Source organism: Biomphalaria glabrata, chromosome 4 (genome assembly GCF_947242115.1).
Source record: "Biomphalaria glabrata chromosome 4, xgBioGlab47.1, whole genome shotgun sequence".
NCBI lineage: Eukaryota > Metazoa > Mollusca > Gastropoda > Planorbidae > Biomphalaria > Biomphalaria glabrata.
The window spans coordinates 39058248-39081079 of NC_074714.1; the positions used below are offsets into that span (position 1 = coordinate 39058248).

At 35.0% G+C, this 22832-nt stretch overlaps 1 protein-coding gene and 1 long non-coding RNA gene across 2 annotated transcripts in view; one reads left to right on the top strand and one right to left on the bottom strand.

The window, feature by feature from the left end:
- Positions 1-1091: 1091 nt before the first annotated feature.
- Positions 1092-5398, bottom strand: LOC129925849 (uncharacterized). Its single transcript, XR_008777576.1, has 4 exons — positions 4889-5398; positions 3566-3691; positions 3148-3216; positions 1092-2790 (listed from the first exon to the last, which is right to left on the bottom strand). It is a non-coding gene; the product is annotated as an uncharacterized LOC129925849 (long non-coding RNA).
- A 298-nt stretch (positions 5399-5696) lies between these two features.
- LOC129925848 (G-protein coupled receptor 84-like) overlaps positions 5697-22832 on the top strand; it is a 48797-nt gene continuing 31661 nt past the window's right edge. Inside the window, exon 1 of the mRNA XM_056026954.1 lies at positions 5697-5923. Within this exon, the coding sequence (XP_055882929.1) occupies positions 5902-5923 (22 nt within the window). The 5' untranslated portion in view covers positions 5697-5901. The remainder of the gene's footprint in view (positions 5924-22832) is intronic.

Genomic DNA, 22832 nt, shown 5'->3' on the forward strand with positions numbered 1-22832 from the left:
TGATGACATGTTACAATATATCAATGATATTTAGATAAACGCAAGTACCTAGTGGAACAGACAGAAGGACCATTTAATATAAGGCAAAGAAGTAAGATGTTTATAATCCATCAAACTATGATCAAACTCACAGAGGACATGTGTCATTTGTGACGGCATTTCATGCATTTACAGAAGCTACAAACTATTCTACAAAAATGATAGGCTTGTCTTTGATTCCGAAGACTTATGGGGAATGCTATGTTTCCAGAGGCTACTCATCCCCAGCTGTGACCTACATATTATGCCACACTGAGCACAGGCGTAACCATTGTCCACCTGTGGTAGAATCAGTTGTTTTTTTCTTTTTGCCGTCTACCCTCGGCAATTAATTTTCATTGGTGTATACCACACCTTTGTAAGTGACCTCCAGCTGTCTCGTTCTGAAGCTGTATGCAACCAGGTGCTCTCTTATTCTATGTCAGTTAAAGCAAGTTGGCGCCTAAGCTTGTCTTTAAAGCATTTCTGTGGTACCTCTTTATGTGCATATGACATGTTAGGCAAATAGGTTTTGCCTATCGGAAGGCCATTTCGGAAAGTATAGGTGTTTAAAATGAAACTCCAAACATCTGGACTTCCAGTAACCAAGAAAATAAGCTTAGGATTCAAAGAGACGACACTGGCATTTCAACTAAGTAAAATTAATAGCAACTTTAATTGCAGTCCACCAATCAAGATAAAAAGAAACAAGTGTGGCTTCAATAGCATTGATGATATTTAGTTTACTTTTATCTCATTTACTAGTATTACTATTCATTGACTAAGGTTTTTTATTGTCAAATATGCATAAGTACATGTACTATTTCCTGCAATTTGATGAAAAATAATAATTAAATTGTGTGTAGTCTATATACAAATGTTTATAAGAGATCACACATTAGCTTAATTTACTTAATTTCAAAACTATGATTTTGTGTTCTAACTCTACTTAAATTATATTTTATATATATATATATATTTTTATATTTTATTTTAAGAATGCAAAGTTGGAAATTCTGTTCTGATGAAAAAAAAAATTAAAATAAAGTAGATGTTTATGGTTTCTTTGTATTTATTTTTTAGTTATTTATTCATTAAAAATTAATTGTTCATTAACATTTACTTGAAGTAAAGATCAAAAACACAAATTCAATACATGATCAGCTCTCAATTCATGCAGATCACAGCCCATCACTTAAATGTATTTACTGTCAATTCTACACACTATTCATTTCAAAATGTTGCTTTAAATTGTTATATGACACAATCAAAGTACTGGTACCTCACATTGATGTAGGCCTAAAGCAGCTGAAATAATTACAAATTTTCATTCAATAACTTGTACTGTCATTTATTATCAGACGTGTTAAAACTAATGACCTGTATCATAATCATCATCATTGGCCTCCTTCAGTTGTAGAAAGACTAAGGTTTCATCTCAGAGCACACTTCCTCATGTGGCTGTGGAGCCCTATTTTGGAGAGACACTCCCGTCCACAGCACAGGTTAAGGTGGCTTTTGCTTCAGTGGTAGAGGAGCTGGCCGTTTTTCGGATTGTACATTTTTCTTCCTGAGCTGAGACCCATGTACTTTCACTGTCCATAGCTTTCTTGGTCACTCTCTCTCCATCTGTTGCGGTCTAAAGCTATGTCTTCCCAATTGTCAGTATTGATGTTCACTGATTTGAGGTCACGTTTTATTACATCTATGTAATGGAAGTGAGGGCGACCAGTTTTTCTTGTGTCAGTAGTGTGTTAAAACTAATGACCTGTACATATAATTTATTAAGCAGGAGCATCAACATATCTTGAACAATAATTGTCTACAGAAAAACTTTATTCTTATCCAAACAATATACATTTACAATGTGTTTCAGAAAGTTAATTTATATTTATACAAATCTATATGGCCTAAAGATTATAGTGTATTTTGATGTGTGAATACCAAGTTACATTATTACATGAAAATAGTGTACTAATTTTTTAAATATTCTGGGTAATAAAAATAAAATCTAATGATACAATAAAATTGAAGCATTAGTCAAAAAAAGAAAAATTTCACTCAAGATCTATGTGAACTCTGCTTGAAAAAAATCATTTTGAAATTAATTAAAAAAAAAAAATTATGGTTCTTTAGTCAATGGCAATTATTTAACAATTTCATGATTATCCATTCATTTCAATATACTTATAACTGAAAAATAATTCATAAGGTTTAGATACAACCATTTGAAATAATGATTATAATTTTTTTCTTAATTTGCTTAATTCAAATCTAATATAAACAAGATTTCCTCTGTCAAGAAACTTATGAGGGAACAACATGCATGTTCTTCTCAGTAAGGGAATTAAGAATATTTAATTGATGTTGCTTTTTTTTTTGCCAACATTTTAAACCTTTGCACCAGGTTTTAGTTTTAAGGAGAATGCACCATATTTTATATGTTTACTTTTGTTAGATTCTTATTTTTAATTTTAAAAAAGTAAAATTTCCCTTACCACTCATCCACTGCACTCCCTCTTGTTTTAATGGGGCTCAGATTAATAGTTTTCAAGTACAATATCAAACAGATTTAAAGAAATACTAAATCCAAACCTGTTGGCTGAATGACAGGATATACATAAATATGTATACAGCTTACAGTATAATATATATATATCTTAAATTAAAATTGGTCCAAGACTTTTATTTTGCAACATGATGGGATTTTCCTTTCTGGTGGTGCTATGCAGGAGTCCAAGAATCTCATCTTTTCTCATAACAGAAAGTTATCTAGTTAAAAAAATAAATAAAAGGATTTAAAAAAAAAAATATGTGTGACATATGTGTTGACCATGCTAAACGTATATATGTTATTAAGTATAGTTATATAATTTTGCCATTCTAAAAATAGTCTGTACCTAAAAGGAGCTACTGCGTTAATGTGTAGACATGGCCCTGACCTTAATAGTTATGAATTATTACTATAGGTGAAGGCAGATGTTCAGTTAATGTGATGCACATTGAACTAATCTAAAAGCAACTATAACATATATTATGATTTACATTTTCATGGAAAACTAGTTTTTCAAAAATACAAGTACTTCAGCTTATGAGAAAAGTACATAGGGAAAAATTGCAGTACCTTACCTTTAAGAGGTGCAACCAATCAGTGACTTTTCAGGAATGCATGCCTTTTTCTTGCATTTCCAAACATAACTGTAATTATACAATTAGGCATATTGGTTAATTTCTTTTGAAAACATTAAAATAAAAAAAAATATTATTAAATTGAAAACGTTGTTGTATCAAACATACAAATTATCAGACAATTTTGCCTAATTTCATCTAACAGTTTATTGTAAAGGAATGGCCTGCACAACAGCCAAGGTATATTAGGCACTCATGAAAGATGAATGTGCTTAAGACTGTTATAAATAAAAAAAAAAACTAGAGAAAAATGTTAAATTCCATCCCAGATATTTGGATGTTGCTTGACCATGAAAATCACACAATACATAAAACATCTATTAGATAACTAAAATAAAAAATGTATAGTAGTACTTACATTAAATATTGAATGGATGCCAATATTATTAATGTCTGCCCAGAGAGTAGAAATAATATAAGTATGATCCTTGAGCCATTCTGGTACATCATCAGAACTGGTTGCCATGGTTCTACTTGTTAATAACTGAAACATTACAAACATTTTTTAAAATTTATAATTTATCACAGACTAGAATAGAAATGTTGCCAGGAAAAATACCAATGGTTAGAATACACCTGATGCTACATTTGTAGCCTTATTACTGGTTAAAATGCACCAAAACTTCATTAATTAAATCTGATAAGAAACATATATGTATCACACAAGTCCAAGTTTATCAGAGTGTCATAGCAAATAATTAACTAGATATGTGAGTTTTATATGAAAGTACTGAATTTCAGGGGATAGATCCAACTTGACACCACATCATTTATTATTTCATGAACTCATGGGTCTGGGCATGGCATGGAATGGAAACTATTATTTAATATACATGGGGTGTAGGCAAGGCATGGATTATAAATTGTCTTGTATAGATTAGATTGGGTAAAACTGCCAATCGAAGGTAACTTTTACTGATAGATCTGGATCAATTATAAATTTATGGGACCTAAGCCTGCATAAATTTTATCTTTTATTTATATATTTTATGTACATATATAACTAGTCTAGAATCTATAATTATATCTTAATAATAATTTTTGTAGATGTCATATAATATCTAACATATTAAGTATAGATCAGTAGATTTAGAATTTTAGCTAGTGAATATTTTTATATTCCTAATCTGAACTGGATCTATATATATCTAGAATTTAGATCAGTAGATTTAGTATTTTAGGTAGTAAAAACTTTTATATTCTAAATCTAAACTGGATCTAGATCTAATTATTCTAGAAGACTAGTTGTCAAGATTGACTACACTATGGCTAATGCACTAGCTTAGTAGGCCTACTAGATAGATCAAGAGACAGAGTACTAATAGACTCGTCTTGCCTCGTTGGGCCTCTCAAATCAGCTACAGACTTTAGAGACAATTTAGGAAGGTGAATATCGATCCAATTCAAAGATCTACGATCTACATGTTAGAGTCTAGCTAGAGATGCTAGATCTAGTCTAGAAGGCTTATCAATTAAAAATAAAATCAATCATTTCTAAAGTTTGTAAAATTATATGTAGATCTAATCTATCTATTTATAATATAATAAAAATCTATGTCTACTTTTTAAATATTTAAAATGATATGGCTGATGATATTAATTATTTTAATTGAGACATTGACATACTGTCACATACAAAGTAACAAAATAATTAATCTTATACTAACTCATAGACTCATACCGTATTGTATTAAACCTTCGAGTTTACGTTCCACTATCTTGACTTGACTATATTGACTAAATAAAGGGCACTATGATTATAGATGTAGATTATTATCTATGATGATGATGTTTATCAACTGGTAGATCTATAAGTAGTATCGTCACTATAAGTATAATAAGTATAACCGCTGCATTCTTTTCATTCATTGTCTGTATCAATAATCGTGTGAATGTGATGTGAAAGTGAAGTCTAGATTTAGATAGAATTGATAGATTATAGATCTACTATTAAAAAGTATTAACTATACTAACTATAGTGTCTATACTATAGTATAGCCAGTATGACTCGTATGAGTATACTCATATACTGTAAAAGTGTATACTAAGTCTAAAGCTATAACTATAGACTATAGACAGATTAGATGATCGATAGATCTAGATCTAGGTGTCTAGACTAGATCTATAAATATTCATATTCATATTGATCTCATGTATGGTCTAGATCTAGATTGTAGATAAAATAGAGTGGATCTCATGACTGTCTATATTAGATCTATCGATTTTTTTTAAAACGTTAAATAAATCTAGACCTTAGTCTTTAACTTTAGTCTAGGTGTTGTAGATCTATATTATTCTAGATAGATCTATTATACAAGAGATCTAGATCTATATATAAGTTCGGTTTTTTAAAAATTCGCATTCGAAATTTTAAATACCCAGATTTAAGTATTTATATACCCATATTGGTAGGTCCGAGTTAATCATTTATTAGATCTATTAAAACATGTCTATATAAAAGATTATTTTAAAAATATATTATTATATATGTAGTGGAGTGGATAGCGTTTCAGAGAACACCGGCCACCCCGATATCCACGTGACCCTTCACCCTAGATGGCACCTTGTGTCCGCGCATGACAAGGCAGACCAACGTGGGCACTGTCCATTCGACCGGCATCTCGTATCGCTGTAATGTCCGTATGTTACTGGACCTAAGTCGTCTCCACTCCCTTTTGTGCTTGGTTCTACACCATGTGTTCACGTATGGCTGCAGGTAATCACATTTTACTTATTCATATTAGCTTGTAAATTTAATTACCGGTAGTAGTTTATATAGAATATCACTACCGCGGTTTTGTTCATGTTGGACTATTCTTATTTTTAGAAGCCAGCATGTAGATGAATTCATTTATTGAAATGCGTACCTGTAGTATTCTATATAGAATGTGAACTGTCCATTTTGTAAATGTATTTTTACAACAAGTGTTTAGATACTGGCTTTTAAGAAACATTGTATTTGTGAGTGTATAGATTTGTTCTATTTAATTGTTGTAGTTTTTTGTAAGGAAAGTAAAGAGCGAAACTCTTCAAACAATGTATATTAGTTTTATGTAGGACAACTAGTTGATTTATTTTTTAGAGAACTACATTGTCTTTTATTTTTATAATGTTTCGGGTGTTCCATATCTCTCTTGTGTTTGTATAAGAGAAGGTTGGTTTACACTATATGATTTTCTTTTCGTTTTTTGTTAAGATTTAGTATTTAGACTTTGATGTTGTGTGAACAACTTGGTCTAACCATTTAGGCTTATTAATCATGTTTAGTTTATGTTTAGTTTATGTTTATTTGTAATTATGTTTTATGTTTGCCTTTGGCAGGTCTTTAGTGTATAGTAAAGTTTTGAATCGCCCTACGAGTCGCCTTGTCCTTTAGTTTGTTCTGTGCCAAACCCACCACATATAAAAGATATAGTTATGAATATTTACTTTAAAAAATTAAACAAATGAATTTTTCACTTTTGCTGGCTAGCAAAAAGGATGACTCCTCAATACTGTGAAAAGACGATAACTGCATGAGTTGGTTTGGAATTGTATTTTGTAAGACTAATTTTCAAAACATATCCTTCATGAGAGAGAACGAAAAAAGGTTGTCAAAAAAAAAGCTGGCTGGACTACGTAAATAATGGACCAGCGTCTCTCTCTTGATATCTTGTTAAGAACATTGGTGACCGGGAAAAGTGGATGGTTTGGTTGCGCGGGACAGATGATAATAGACATGTACATAAAAAATAATTCCAGATTTTGTGTAAAATACCCAAATGAGGAAGTACTGGAAACACCTATTTTAACGAAGTGGCCTTAAAAAAAAATCTTTTGTGACGATCCATTATTCAGGGAAATTGTATCTATTTTATCAGATAGTCAGATGGATAAAGTTTGTACAAATCTAATAAAATATAGTGTGGGGAAGTTTTACTCTCAATGAAGGTCAATCCAAGTGGCTCTCGAAGTAAATTTCTTCTTTGGCATCCTCATCGATTTTTCAAATCGGTATGGTGCGCGAAAAAAGATGCGCGACAGCACTCTGATCATAAAATCTCGAAGCTGGTGTTCCATTAGTATAGTTCCATGGCTAGATTTGATAAGTTTATTTTAACGGGAACAAATAAAGCAAACAAAATTGCTGATAAGCAATATATTTACACCCTATCGAAACGTAACGACATGACATGCTGAGACTTTTCCCCTTGAGCACGTGAAAAAGATGTGGTTATAATTAATTTAACTATTCCTTAGGTTAAGGATAAAGAATTTTGTAAATATGCTTAAGAATTTTTATAGTGTTTTTTTTTTCTTTTCAACTATTTTTAATTGCTCTTTTGATTGGCTGAAGTGAAACGAATAAGTCCAGAACCTTTACCTTCACTTTTAATTAGATGTATTAAGGTTTAGTTAGTAAGCCTTTATTAAGCGTTGATATGACAGGGCGAGGAGGTCCTTGCTAAAAATAAACGAAAAAAAAAACGTAATGAACTTTTTATAAAATATTTCACACAGACCTATATAGTTTTAATTCTACAGTACGACGACTGCTTGTTTAAAAATAGGTCAAGGGGATATACCTTTAGTTTTCCAACATACCATTGGTTGAGGATGAAAACATAAAGTCTGGGCAGGTGAATTTCTAGATTCAATTTACAGCCAGGAACAAAAAAGCCAATCTGTGCGGACTAAGTTAACCATCTAGACGTGCACAAAGAGGGGGGGGGGGGAATGCGGGTTCAAAAAAAGGGGGGGGGCAGTAGAAAGGATTTCCGCACACGCGACTGGCCCCTCGCCCCAACGAAAAGGGTAGATGTATTTTTTTTGATTATATCTAGACAATTTGTACATTTTAAAATTAGTCAATAATCTAAAAGAGGCTTGATGGCTGAGCGGTAAACCGGCGATCCCGGGTTCAAATCCTGGTGAAGACTGGGAGTTTTAATTGCGGGATCTTTGGGATCTAATGAGTAGGCTACCTGACATTAGTAGGGAAAGGTTAAGCCGGTTGATCGTTGTGCTAGCCACAGGACACCCTCATTAACCGTAGGCCACAGAAACAGAGGACCTTTACATCATCTGCCCTATAGATCACAAGATCTGAAAGGGGAAAATTACTTTTATTTTTAATAATCTAAATTATTTTTTTATATTTCAACACATTCTTATATTGTGTCGCACCCCTCTCAAATTGCAAATTCAGTTATTTGAAAATATAAAACAGAGAAAGAGGGCGGTACCTAATTAAGCAGCCTGTGAAGAAAGCATGGCGCTAGTTACACTGATGAATGGAGTTTGTGCAGCTTAAAATACAAGAACACAATTGGCGCTAGGGTTCCGACCCGTCCTCTGCTGGGGGAGCTCTTGACGCTCCCACTGGCTTTCTAGCTGTCTATAGAGTTACACAACATTTGTTTGCACCAGTCATCAGACTTCGTCTGAGAAATAAGATACTTAATAAAGCAGTTCTATACGCTAAGGTTACAGCCAAGTTTTGGATCAAATAGATGTACAGTGTGAGACTAGCTTGTACTTTTGTTTTGTTGTGGGTGTTCTTTCTTTCATCCTTTTTCTTCTTCTCTTGGCACGCAAGTGTCTGGTAACCCAACTACAAGGAAAGTCGATTAAAAATATGTCATTAATAGCAAAAAACGTGGCGGAGTAATAGGCTACGTCTATTTGTCAGTAATCTTATCTTATATAGCACAGACGTTTCTTCAAAAAAGATGATTATTTTGTTTTTGTATTTGAAGATTATGGTTCAGTGTTTTATGTATAATTGCTACTTTCGCTTTGCATCTTCTGTCCTGAAGGCTTTCTAAATTTAGTGATTTAACTAAAGGTGTTACTCTAGTCAAGTGTGAATATTCGTTTGTTATGAATCTCACTGCTCTATTTTGTGTCTGTTCCAGTTTCTTAATGTTTTCTTGAGTTAGGGGGTCCCTAACAGAGGATGCATACTTGTGTCTTGCTCAATTTGTGGAGTTTTAATTACGTTTGACTAAGACAGTGTTTTTCTATTGTGCTGGTTCAATTGTTGATATTGAAGATATAGACATGCATATAGTGTTGCAGGACAAATAGAAAGAGAATATGAAAGCGTCAGGCGTTTGATGGAATGCCAGATTTCATACTTTACCATTTAGATAGATAGATAGATAGATAGATAGATAGATAGATAGATAGATAGATAGATAGATAGATAGATAGATAGATAGATAGATAGATAGATAGATAGATAGATAGATAGATAGATAGATAAATAGATAGATAAATAGATAGAAAGATAGATAAATAGATAGATAGATAGATAAGTAGATAGATAGATAAATTAGATATATAGATAGATAAATTAGATATATAGATAGATAAATTAGATATATAGATAGATAAATTAGATAGATAGATAGATAGATAGATAGATAGAGATAGATAGATAGATAGATAGATAGATAGATAGATAGATAGATAGATAGATAGATAGTTTTAAAAGGTTTTGGCTTTTTCCATAAAAATATAAACTCCGCCTTCAAAATCCTCAATCAACGCCCAGGCGATAGCGACATACTAGTACGATCTAAATCCAGCTAATCAATTAATAGCTTATCACGGCAGTTCATTCCAGGGCCTATCCTGTTGTTTTGATGCTTTAGAAAGCGTATTGTCATGGTAGGGAGCTCATTTCTACACACACACACACGCACGACACAATAACATAAGGTAAAAAGTAAGAAAAGAAACTCTCAAGGAGATGATACTGACAGGTATACATGTACATTCATCTGAGTCTAGAGACGAGACGAGGCACCCATTGGACAATATTTTTAGAAAGCATTAAATGTTGTCTAAATATAACTATACAAACCCTAGGAAAAGTTTTGTGGGCTTAGTGTATGATGTTCTCATGATGAGAAGTGATAAGGTCATTATTAATTTTGTTTATTTGTTGTGATAGGGAACAAAATGACAAGAAAGGAAGGAATCAGCTGTTTTCCCTGGAAAATATATTTTCCAAGTCACTTTTGTTGGACCGCCTATTTCTATGACTAATGGAAGAATATGGGACAGGCATGATAATGTTGGAGATTTTTTCCAAATTACACAAGTGCAGAGATTTGCTCCCATTTTGAAAACCCCCATTTTGAGTCTCATTTGACCGTAACGTGTGTTGCTTCTTCTTCAATTAATGCTGCTATTTTTAGCAGCCCCCGAAAGGGGAAAAGACCCTATGAGTTTTGTGCGAAATGTGTGTCCGTCTGTCCGTCTGTCCCGTTTAGATCTCGTAAACTAGAAAAGATATTGAAAATCCGACATCACAATATTTTAGACCATTCAAAGTTCTGATGCAAGGGCTACTTTTTTTTTTCTGAAAGCGAAAAATCTAATTTTCAAAATCAGCTATGCAAGCAGTTTTTTTTAAAGAGAAAAAGGTAATTAGTATGCATTATAAGTTAGACCCAAATCAAAACGAATAGTAATATTGTAAATGTCATTTTCGTGAACTATTTCTAATACCACGGTCGCTATGATTATTTTTTTTTTGAGCATTCGAATAATAGATTGAACCTTTTCAAAACAATTACATTAATTATAAGACTTCAGTTAGGCCAGGGGTCGGCAACCTGCGGTTCGCGAGCCACATGCGGCTCTTTGGATGTTCAGCTGCGGCTCTTTAGTTCCATTCGCAAATATTATTCGAAAAAAAAAATTAAAAAAAAAAAACATTCTGATTCGATTCTATCTCTCAGCAATTTGTACTCGCTTTTCAGCGCAACCCTCCCACATGTCTTGAAATGTAACATATTTGCAGGTGGAAAATCTTAAACTTTCTTCTGCCTTATCACTTGATATATATGAGACTTGCGACATAAAAGACACCGCACAAATTGCCCTTTTTATCAGGTATATGTCTTCCCAAGGTCCTAAAGAAGAACTTCTAGGACAGACTAGCGGAGAAGATGTAGAGAATGTCGTGCAAAAATACCTTGAAGACATTAAAATCGATTTAAATAAAATAGTTTCAATAACAACTGATGGAGCCAGATGTATGACAGGAAAAAATAAAGGGGCAGCTATGATTCTTTGGCGCAAAATAAACCACGAAATTTTTACGGTTCACTGCATAATACACCAAGAAACGCTTTGAGTCCAAATATTTTAGACCGAAATAGTTAAGGTCATGAATTTGGAAATCAAGATTGTTAACAGCATCTTGTCAAAAGCACTCTACAATTGTCAATTTAAATGTTTAACAAAATGGAGATTCAGTATTCCGACCCCCTTTACAATAAAGTGAGGTATTGAAACGTTTTGCTTTGTGCTTGAATGAATTAAATACATTCCTAAATGATAAAAGAATTAATTACCCTGAATTAGAGAACGACAAATGGTTGCAAGCATTTTACTCTATGGTGGATATAATAATGAAATTAAATGATCTGAATCTAACAGTACAAGGAAAGGGATATCCAATTATGTTTTGATAGAAGAATTCGTTTGTTTTGAAGAAAAAAATTATTCTTTTTACAGAATATATTCAGAACAGTCGATTACTTCATTTTCTATTTGTAAAGCAATATTGCGATAAAAAAAATGCAACTGTTGACACGAGTTACTTCAGCACAGTTATAAAGAAAAATGAATTTGATGACAGACTTGAGCAATTCAAAACACTCCAAACGATTCTAGCTTTTATAATGAAAATCTTCACAACGCTAATAGCACCGAAATCCATATCGAGACATTTGGAATTGATACTGGATCTCTGGACATGCAATTGAGCTATTTAAAAAGTAACGCTTTGTGGAGTGGAAAATTGACAAAGTTGGAAGAGTTGAAGGTCCAGAAATAAATGTAACACAAAAAAAGTAGACAGCTTTAAAAGAAATGCTCGAGACTAAACACCTATATTCGACGCATGAAATAGTCTTCCAGATTGCTACAGTTTACAGCCTTAGTTTCCATCTGCCACCACGAGGAGGTGCTGCATAGGACTTGCTGTGGAGAGGCTATGTACTGGCAAGAGTTTCCATCTGCCACCACGAGGAGATACTGCCTAGGACTTGCTGTGGAGAGGCTATGTACTAACAAGAGTTTCCATCTGCCACCACGAGGAGATACTGCCTAGGACTTGCTGTGGAGAGGCTATGTACTGGCAAGAGAGACTTACAAAATTACTCCCCTTTCACAGATTCTACTCAGCGGTGGCAGCAAGTTAAGCTACCACACTAGAAGCTTGGCACAGCCTTTGAAAGTACCTTGCCCCAACCAATTATAACAAGAAAATAAAAGTAAAGCAACGTAAATATGTTTGACTTTGACTTGCCCCTTTCATTAGGGGCACCGATAAATGGGATTGCGTTGGGCACACCTAGATATAGACAACACGGATAGTCCTAACTCTCGTGAACAGTTACGAGATTGACAAGGAGATTCGTGCGCAATGAGCAGCGGTAGTCGTGGTTCTGTGTTAAATCATGTGCCAGTGACATCAAATACTTCCGCTCGTCAATACATCTTTTAACATCTTCCGTTTGAATTTAAGGAAATAAATAATTCAAATTCCGAATAGGTAGAAGATGACGTCATCAAAATCAGATTAAATAAAGCAGGAGACAATCGAAACGTTGTACCTTATCTAGTGATAGAAGAGAAAGGGAGTAACTCCTGTGCAATTAATTTTGACTTAACCAGCTCTCGAAATAGGCTATTTGTAGTAATCATTTCCCTTTTTGTCCCTAATTATAATCCACATTTATACATATTAATTAATCTTAAAATTACTTTGTTTTTAAATTTTATATTTTTGCACTAAGAAAAAAAGATTATTTGATTAAAAATGTGGGTTTGACCTTATAAGAAATGTAGATAATGTTTTTTTAATTAAATTCTGTATAAGAGTCCGAGTAGCATCCAATGCATATAAAACATATTATATATTTTACAAATGTAGTGGAGCGGATACCGTTTCAGGAAACACCGGCCACCCCGATATCCACGTGACCCTTCACCCTAGATGGCGCCTTGTGTCCGCGCATGACAAGGCAGACCAACGTGGGCACTGTCCATTCGACCGGCATCTCTTATCGCTGTAGTGTCCGTATGCTACTGGACCTACGTCGTCTCCACTCCCTGTTCGTGTCTGGTTCTACACCATGTGTTTATGTATGGCTGCAGGTAATTGCATTTTACTTTTTTATGTTATATTGTAATTTTATTTAGTAGTCTACATAGAATATCACTATCCCCGGATTTCGTCTATATTGTTGGACTATCGTTATTTTTAGGAAATCAGTATGTAAATGTTTCCATTTGTTGAATTGTGTACCTTTAGTATACCATACGAATTAGATCCTATATAGAATGTTAAATGTCCATCTTGTTAATCTAATTCTACAACCAGTGTGTGGATACTGGCTTTTATGAACCAGTTGTTCTATTTAATTGTTATTGTCTTTTATTTTTTATAATGTTAAGGGTGTTCCATATCTCTCTTGTGTTTGTATAAGAGATGGTTGGCTTACACTATATGATTTTCTTTTCGTTTTTTGTTAAGATTTAATATTTAGACTTTGATGCTGTGTGTGCAACTTGGTCTAACCAGTTAGGCTTATTAATTATTTTTAGTTAATGCTCATTAGTTATTATGTTTTATGTTTGCCTTTGGCAGGTCTTTAATGTTTAATAAACAGTTTGGAATCGTCCTACGAGTTGCCTTCGTCATGTCATTTAGTTTGTTCTGTGCCAAACCCACCACACAAATAATGCATTAATGACTTTCTTTATAAGACCTTACCTGGTCTTGCCTTTTTATTATGTAAATTATTTAACAAACTAGTATTATACAAACTAGTTTATATAAATGTATTTTTTTTATACAATAACAATCGCAGAGCTAGCGAGTATAATGAATAGGTAGAAGGAGAAATTTTAATAATTAAAAAAACAGAGAACAAAAACTTGAAAAACAAAACATGATTAAATTAATAATAATTGTATCTATTATATTAATAATAATAAGGCCCTTAACATTCCTAGGAACATCTTCGTTGCCTGAGGGCGGTACTGCTGCAGACCTGCCACATCACCAGAAAATTCCTCAGTGGAAACTGTTAAAGGGACTACGATGAATTTTGTTTCTCTTTAGCGAAACTCGACCCTGGCAGCGCCAGAGAATGACTACTCGTTCATTTCTAACATAATAATAATTGAACACATTATGGCAGGATGTCCAGCCCTATCAGAATCAGCCTACCTAGGTCGCCATAACCAAGTTGCAAAGTTAATACACCAACACCTGGCTTTGACGTACAAATTGATCGGTAAGGACACTCCCCCTTATTATAAATACTCTCCGCAAGAGGTTCTCGAGTCTACTGAACATCTGCTGTACTGGGATAGGCCTATTCTGACCGACAAAACGGTAGATTTCAATCGCCCGGATCTGCTTCTCGTCGATAAAAAAGAAAAAAACGCTACCATTATCGATATCGCCGTACCACTGTCTCATAATTTAAGAAAAACTGAGATAGAAAAACAAAGAAAATATGGGAACTAGGCTTGGAGATTAAGCGTCTATGGAAATTGTCCAAAATAACAATATACCCCATTGTTATATCAACCGAGGGGATAATAACAACTGACCTCACAAACACCTTCAAGGCCCTTAACATTCCTAGGAACATCTTCGTTGCCTGTCAGAGGGCGGTACTGCTGCAGACCTGCCACATCACCAGAAAATTCCTCAGTGGAAACTGTTAAAGGCACTACGATGAATTTTGTTTCTCTTTAGCGAAACTCGACCCTGGCAGCGCCAGAGAATGACTACTCGTTCATTTCTAACATAATAATAAAATAATGTATAGAGCGCTGTTAACAAACAGTTTATTTTTTGATAATATTTACAAACAGCTGTCTTTCCAGTATCATTTACATATATTTGAAGTCTATAAGTCTTCGTTTTGAGTGGTAAAGAGCCTGGCTTCCGAAACCAGGGATCTCGGGTTCGAATCCCACTGAAGACTGGGATTTTGAATTTTTTTTAGGGCGCGCTTGAGCCCATCCTACTCCGATGTGTACCTGACATTAGTTAGGAAAAGTTGGTCGGTCGTTCTGCTGGCCACATAACAGCCACAGAAACAGATGATCTTTACATCATCTGCCCCATAGATCGCACGGTTTGAAAAGGGTTCTTTACTTTTCTTTTGACACAAACTCATTAGCATATTACTCATTCGATTAACCAAAAGCACGTGCACGTGCGCGTGTCGAGACAATGTACTGGGCAGAAACATGTTCGAGGCAATGTACTGGGCAGAAACATGTTCGAGGCAATGTACTGGGCAGAAACATGTTCGAGGCAATGTACTGGGCAGAAACATGTTCGAGGCAATGTACTGGGCAGAAACATGTTCGAGACAATGTACTGGGCAGAAACATGTTCGAGACAATGTACTGGGCAGAAACATGTTTGAGACAATGTACTGGGCAGAAACATGTTCGAGACAATGTACTGGGCAGAAACATGTTCGAGGCAATGTACTGGGCAGAAACATGTTTGAGACAATGTACTGGGCAGAAACATGTTCGAGGCAATGTACTGGGCAGAAACATGTTCGAGACAATGTACTGGGCAGAAACATGTTCGAGGCAATGTACTGGGCAGAAACATGTTCGAGGCAATGTACTGGGCAGAAACATGTTCGAGGCAATGTACTATGCAGAAACATGTTCGAGGCAATGTACTGGGCAGAAACATGTTCGAGACAATGTACTGGGCAGAAACATGTTCGAGACAATGTACTGGGCAGAAACATGTTTGAGACAATGTACTGGGCAGAAACATGTTCGAGACAATGTACTGGGCAGAAACATGTTCGAGGCAATGTACTGGGCAGAAACATGTTTGAGACAATGTACTGGGCAGAAACATGTTCGAGACAATGTACTTTGCAGAAACATGTTCGAGACAATGTACTTTGCAGAAACATGTTCGAGACAATGTACTTTGCAGAAACATGTTCGAGACAATGTACTGGACAGAAACATGTTTGAGACAATGTACTGGGCAGAAACATGTTTGAGACAATGTACTGGGCAGAAACATGTTTGAGACAATGTACTGGGCAGAAACATGTTCGAGACAATGTACTGGGCAGAAACATGTTCGAGACAATGTACTGGGCAGAAACATGTTTGAGACAATGTACTGGGCAGAAACATGTTCGAGACAATGTACTGGGCAGAAACATGTTTGAGACAATGTACTGGGCAAAAACATGTTCGAGGCAATGTACTGGGCAGAAACATGTTCGAGACAATGTACTGGGCAGAAACATGTTTGAGACAATGTACTGGGCAAAAACATGTTCGAGGCAATGTACTGGGCAGAAACATGTTCGAGACAATGTACTGGGCAGAAACATGTTCGAGACAATGTACTGGGCAGAAACATGTTTGAGACAATGTACTGGGCAGAAACATGTTTGAGACAATGTACTGGGCAGAAACATGTTCGAGGCAATGTACTGGGCAGAAACATGTTTGAGACAATGTACTGGGCAGAAACATGTTTGAGACAATGTACTGGGCAGAAACATGTTCGAGACAATGTACTGGGCAGAAACATGTTTGAGACAATGTACTGGGCAGAAACATGTTCGAGACAATTTACTGGGCAGAAACATGTTCGAGACAATGTACTGGGCAGAAACATATTCGAGGCAGTTCCTTGAAAGGGGAGAAAATGCCTCTAGTATCTGTTAGTTCTTAGGCACCTCTAGTCCGTATTTCTCTAATGGGTACTTGACACTAGTTGTGGAAATGTAAAGGCGGTTGAACTTTGTGCTGGCCACATGACACCCTCGTAAACCGTGGGCCACAGAAATAGATGACCTTTACATCATCTGCCCTATAAATCACAAGGTCTTTTTTTACGTACACAGAAACAAGGCACACTCTACGCTGTTATCCAACAGGATGTCACCCATACTCTGCTTACCAGGTCACTAAGGTTATCTAAGAAAAGAATAAACATGACCCAATTAACTTAACTAAAGTAATTTAACATTGACCTATTTTCACAAAGCATTGTTTTGACTCTACAAAGCTTATATTAACTCACTTCGTCTGTCTGTCTGGTACAAATATTGTACACGTTATTTCTCCCACTTCCCATTCTTGGATAAAACACAATATGCTAAAAGTATTCATTGTTGATGACAACACGTGATTTAATCAAGAAAAGGTAACCAATTAGTGGTAATTAATTATTTTTATATAGAAAAAGGGAGTTAAACCTTGCAGTATTCATAGATATGGCAAAGATTTTTTGGTACTTCCCTTTTGATAAGCTTTTTTTTTAAAAATGTATTTTTATTATTATTTTGCTTGTTTTTAGTTCAGTCAATCCTTGCACAGGAAATATGACAGTAGATACGGGATACAACATCCGCCTCCTGCAAATGGGTGTAGTCTCTTTTCACTGCAGCCTCCTCGTCTTCTGTGTAAGAAGCTGGTATGCTTCGAGGCACCAAGAAGTCCACCGAAACATTCAAACAGGTCAGCGCGTATCTGACCTTGCCGAGTAATAACTTAACGTTCTGTTTTAGGGTTTAGCTGAATTATGGAACTTTTCTTTGCGTAGAGTTGTTACAAGTTGTAGAAATGTTGATTCCACAATATGAAATAAGGTCATGTACAGACAGTAAAGGGCGTGGACTTCTAATGTACCACCAGGAAACTAGGAAGTATAATGAACTATGGATATAAAAAGGGAAAGGGGTCTTATTATCTTATCTTATAAAATACAGACAATCCTTCAGAATAGAAGACAATTACGTCGTACCCGTACCCATGTGTTAATCTAGTCATGTATGTTAAACTCTTTCTATCTTCATTCGAATTATTTAAATACTTTGAAAGGTTTTTGTTTTTCATTAAGAACTCATTGGGGAGAAGACACCCAACCAAACCATCCAACCTACAAAGAAATTCAAGTTAAATTATTATTTCGAAACATTGGATATTTAATGTTGCATCTTCTACATATTGTTTTATCATGTTATTTATCTAATAAACAGGCTATCAAAATATTTTTAAAATATTTTTTTTAAACAAAGAGTATCTAAGAGGAATAACCACAAAGTCAAAGCCATATATATATCAATACTGCATGAATAAGTTCCCTTTTTCTATATAAACAAAATTATTTAATGTCCACTAATTCATTAACTAATTGGTTAACTTGATTGATTCATGTATTGTTATTGGCTTAGAATTATTATGCGAAATTTCAACTTGATCCGAGAATGGGAAGTGGGAGAAAAACGTATTTAAAAATCTAATGCGAGGAATAACTCCACATATACAACCACATATCACAATAAGTAGAATTTATTTCCCTTTTTCGATACCAAACAAAATAACAAATTAACTAATTAGTTGTATTTTTTTTATTGATTGATGTTTTGTTAGATACAATAAATAATTGTGTTAAATTTCAACTTGAGCCGAGCATGGGTGTCGGAGAAATAACGTGTACAATACGAACATTGTACCAGACAGAATGAACTGTAAAAAAAAATACTTAGGACCACGTGATCGTGTGCTATTTATATTACAAACGGCGCTCCTCCTGAGAAGTGAAAAATTACATTCACTCAGCTCAGGAGATGTATTAACAATTTAAAGGAATTGAGTGTAAAGGTCCATTGTTTAGTTGCGTGTCCTGTACATTTAGTTCGACGGCAACTGAAAAGTTAGTCTGTTACATACTCACTCAGCCCTTTAGGTTTTATGTTCTACACACTCATATGAGGTCAAATAATGTGTCTAATCAAGTCCGAAAAGCTGGTACATGTGTTAGCAAAATAATTGCTTGTAATGCTAAATTTGAGACGCATACCATTAGAAAGCATTTTATAGGTAGTTGAGTGCTTACATCCATTACCACTTCCGGCACTAGCCTCTGAAAACCAGTCCAACTCCTGGCCTTGACGTGTGGCTCAGATATTGCGTCCTGCGGAACTGTTCTCACTAACAGGAGAAGGGACAAAGGCAAGTAACTGGCGCTTTAACAAGTAAGCTTCGGGCAGGAGGGGCTCGTTAGCCATGGCTGGCTACCCACCTAGGAGAAGGAAAACTCTGAATTCAAACCTCTGTTGCCTTGCAGCTATACCCAATCATGGGAAAGGCTTCGGGAGTCAACCCTGAGGAAAACTCAGGAGCTGGCGACCCTGAGGCAGTTTGCAGCACCCATCGCTACACTCTGCGACGCCGCTGACCCCAAACTGTATCGGCACTGCCGTTCCTTTGTGGGCGACAACGTTCCGACCACAGCTAACGCCCAGGCATCTATCTCATTTCCATGAGATGATCCATAGTCGCTTCGCGACTGAAGGAGGCCATAGAATACTAAATGCTAACTGGATATAAAGGTTGTTGTTTTTTTTGGCTCAATAATGGCGACAATAGTATTTCTAGTAATTACTAGGATTTCCTCAACAGTCACACAAATAGGCTACATAGCAATCGTGATCTTGGTCCAACTAAAGATCAAACCAGAAAATGAAAGTTGACAACATGGATGTATTTAGTTAAAGTCACAAGCAGGACATTTGTGTAAATTACAATAGAATCATGATATTGTTTATACAGGAAATAAATACGATTTAAATGGATGATCACAATGTATTTTTTGTACAGGACATAGAGATGATTAAAAATGTAGATTATTAAATTATTAGTCAATTACAAAAGTATCCGTATGCATGTATTTTTCTAGCCAATGAATAAAAGAAATAAAAAAGTCAACAAATGTTGTGTATTTGTAAGTTGGTAATCTCATTTCACATATTTACAGTCGGTTAACAAGTATATGGCTAATATAGCCTACATGTCATCAGTAATACAACTGTAGCATTGAAAAGAAATGATGCTTTAGTTTTCAACTGAACTTGTGTTTGGAATATTTAAAGCATATGCATAAATATTAGTGGCATAAAAAAAGTATGCATTATGTTAATATAATATATATAGCCTATATATATATGTAAAAATTAATAAATAGGGAAACCAATGATATACACATTTCTGATTTCATTACAATAACAATTAGTGTACATGTTGTACACGCGAACGGAACACAATTTGAAATTAAAAAGTTATCATAGGATCCCCATATTGACGAAATTATTGGAAAATCAATCAAAGCATTAGAAATGTGTACAAATAAAAAACAACATATAACTAAAATGCTATTCAGCCTTGATTAGACCAATATTTCTTGGGTCTCAAGAAAACATAAATTGAATATTGAAAACGAGGCTGTCTCACCTCTCCCAGTTTATCTCAAACTCAATTACTTCAGTTTTATATCGGAAAAGTTTTTAAAATGTAACTTACGATTACGATAAGGGTTGGTAACGGCGCTGAGCAAATTTCATCAAACACGCATACAGGCACGCGCACACAAACACACATTGTTTTGGTTACATTATATTGTTATATTACACAAAAAATACTATATACAATTTTTAACTGTAGTTACATTTGACACAAAGAGGTAACATTAAAATGTGATTTAAAGTTGTAACTTTTTTATATGAGTAAAAAAAAAAAAGGATTGGAGGCGCGATGGCTGAGTGGTAAAGTGCTTCCGAACTGAGGGTCCCGGGTTCAAATCCTGGGGAATCCTGGGATTTTTAATTTTGGGATCTTTGGGCGCCTTGAGTCCAAACCAGCTCTAATTGGTACCTGACATTAGTTGGGGAAAAGTAAAGGCGGTTGGTCGTTGTGCTGGCCACATGACACCCTCGTTAAACCGTGGCCATAGACCTTCACATCATCTGCCCTATAGATCGAAAGGTCTGAAAGGGGAACTTTACTTAAAAAAGGATTAAGTCTGGTTCTTCATGGTATACAAAAATTAAACCTAAGTAAAAAAAAAAAATAAAATTTGCCACTATTAAAGTCGCTTTTCAAGCATTATGTGGATTTATATCGAGGCTTCGCGTTTGAAAATATATAATTATACATAATACTATTAAAAACGTATGAATCAATAAATAAATTCATTGTCTTCATAATTAAATGTCATTAATTGCCATTCATTTTAAAAGCAATAATTTTTAATCTAACCGTCTCAAGAAATTCTTAAGGTGTAACATTACAAAAAGTAGTTACTTGTTCGTTCAAGTTCCTTCAGTACTGAAGAGCTCAGTTCTTTCATTTCAGACTTCCCTCAAATTTCTGTAGGCTGGCAGGACATGAAGTAGTGTCGTATCGTCAACCCTAAATGCCAACTCAGCACACCATTAATTGACCGGAATTACATGTTTGTTTTAAATCGTTTGTGAAATTATGCATTGTCAATTCCAACTCGTGTAAATGGGCGTAAGCCCTTTTTCCTGTATCCTTTTCGTCTCCTGCAGGAGAAATTGGTCTGTTTCGAGGCAGCAAGGAGTCCATCTCGACATTCACACAGGTCAGCGCGTATCTGACCTTCCCGAGTAAAAACTTCACAGCTTCGATTGCTCCTTGCATTTGGAAACTTTTAGACTTGACCTCCTTGTCCACTACGTGCAGACGAGACAAGAACGCCATCAGGCATGTAAAGTAATCCTGGAAAGCAGTTTTGTAAGCTTCGGTGTTACAGGACATCTGTTTCGCCGGAAGTGACGCTATTTTCAAGGCTGTGAGATTCTTGATGCTGTTTATTTCTGCTACCGTCAGGATGTTCTGGCTGCTTATGCAACGCATGACGTCTTGCACTTTGTGGATGATTGCGTTGGCTGCTGTGATAATGTCTTTCTTTAAGTCGTGTGGACTTGGGGTTGAAGTCGAATGGCACTCACAGCGCAAAGTTGAGTCTAACAAAGGGGCTAAGTTAGCCACTTTAGTTAGTAAACACAGGAATAAAACGTGAATCAATGCCATCTTACTGATCTTATATTTTTAATGAGCAAAATTAATCATTAAAACTTGATTGCTGAATTGATGACGAGCTAAGAAAGTTCAACTTTGTTTTTATTATTTTAATTTTATTTTGTTGATTATTGCTATCAATTATGTTTTTATTAACAAAATCACTTTAATGTTTTGAAAGAGACAAATATTTCAATTAGTATTAAACATCGTTAATTCTTTGTTAATCTTCGCCTGTTTTATGACCCTTTTTGAACAGGTTGCCCCTTTAAATATCATTCTTATATTGAAACCATAAAACAAAAAGGCAAGCCTCTTCAAAAAATGAAAGTTTCCCCTACGTATGACGACAATGACTATTGTGCTATTTATAGACACTAGGTGTAAGCGACTTTTATTTCTCGTTTTCATTCAGACGTTAGGGTCATTCATGAGGGGAAATCCCCAGTAGTTACCTTCCTAATTAATTAACTTTCGATCTATTGTTGCGTTAACCTTATCCGTCGAACCTACCTCCACTGAATATGTGTCCGCATACCGAGCCAGTCAAGAAGTAAACATTGAGCGTCCTAGTGAGGTGGGAAAAGTGTCCCCATTCGTCAAATTCACTCGGGCCGCCTTGCTCGTTTCTTTGGGGGATGTTCTAATTACTTCCGGTGCACTTTATTTTAATTTGTGTAGGACTTTTAAAAAAAAATATACACGTGTTAGTGAAG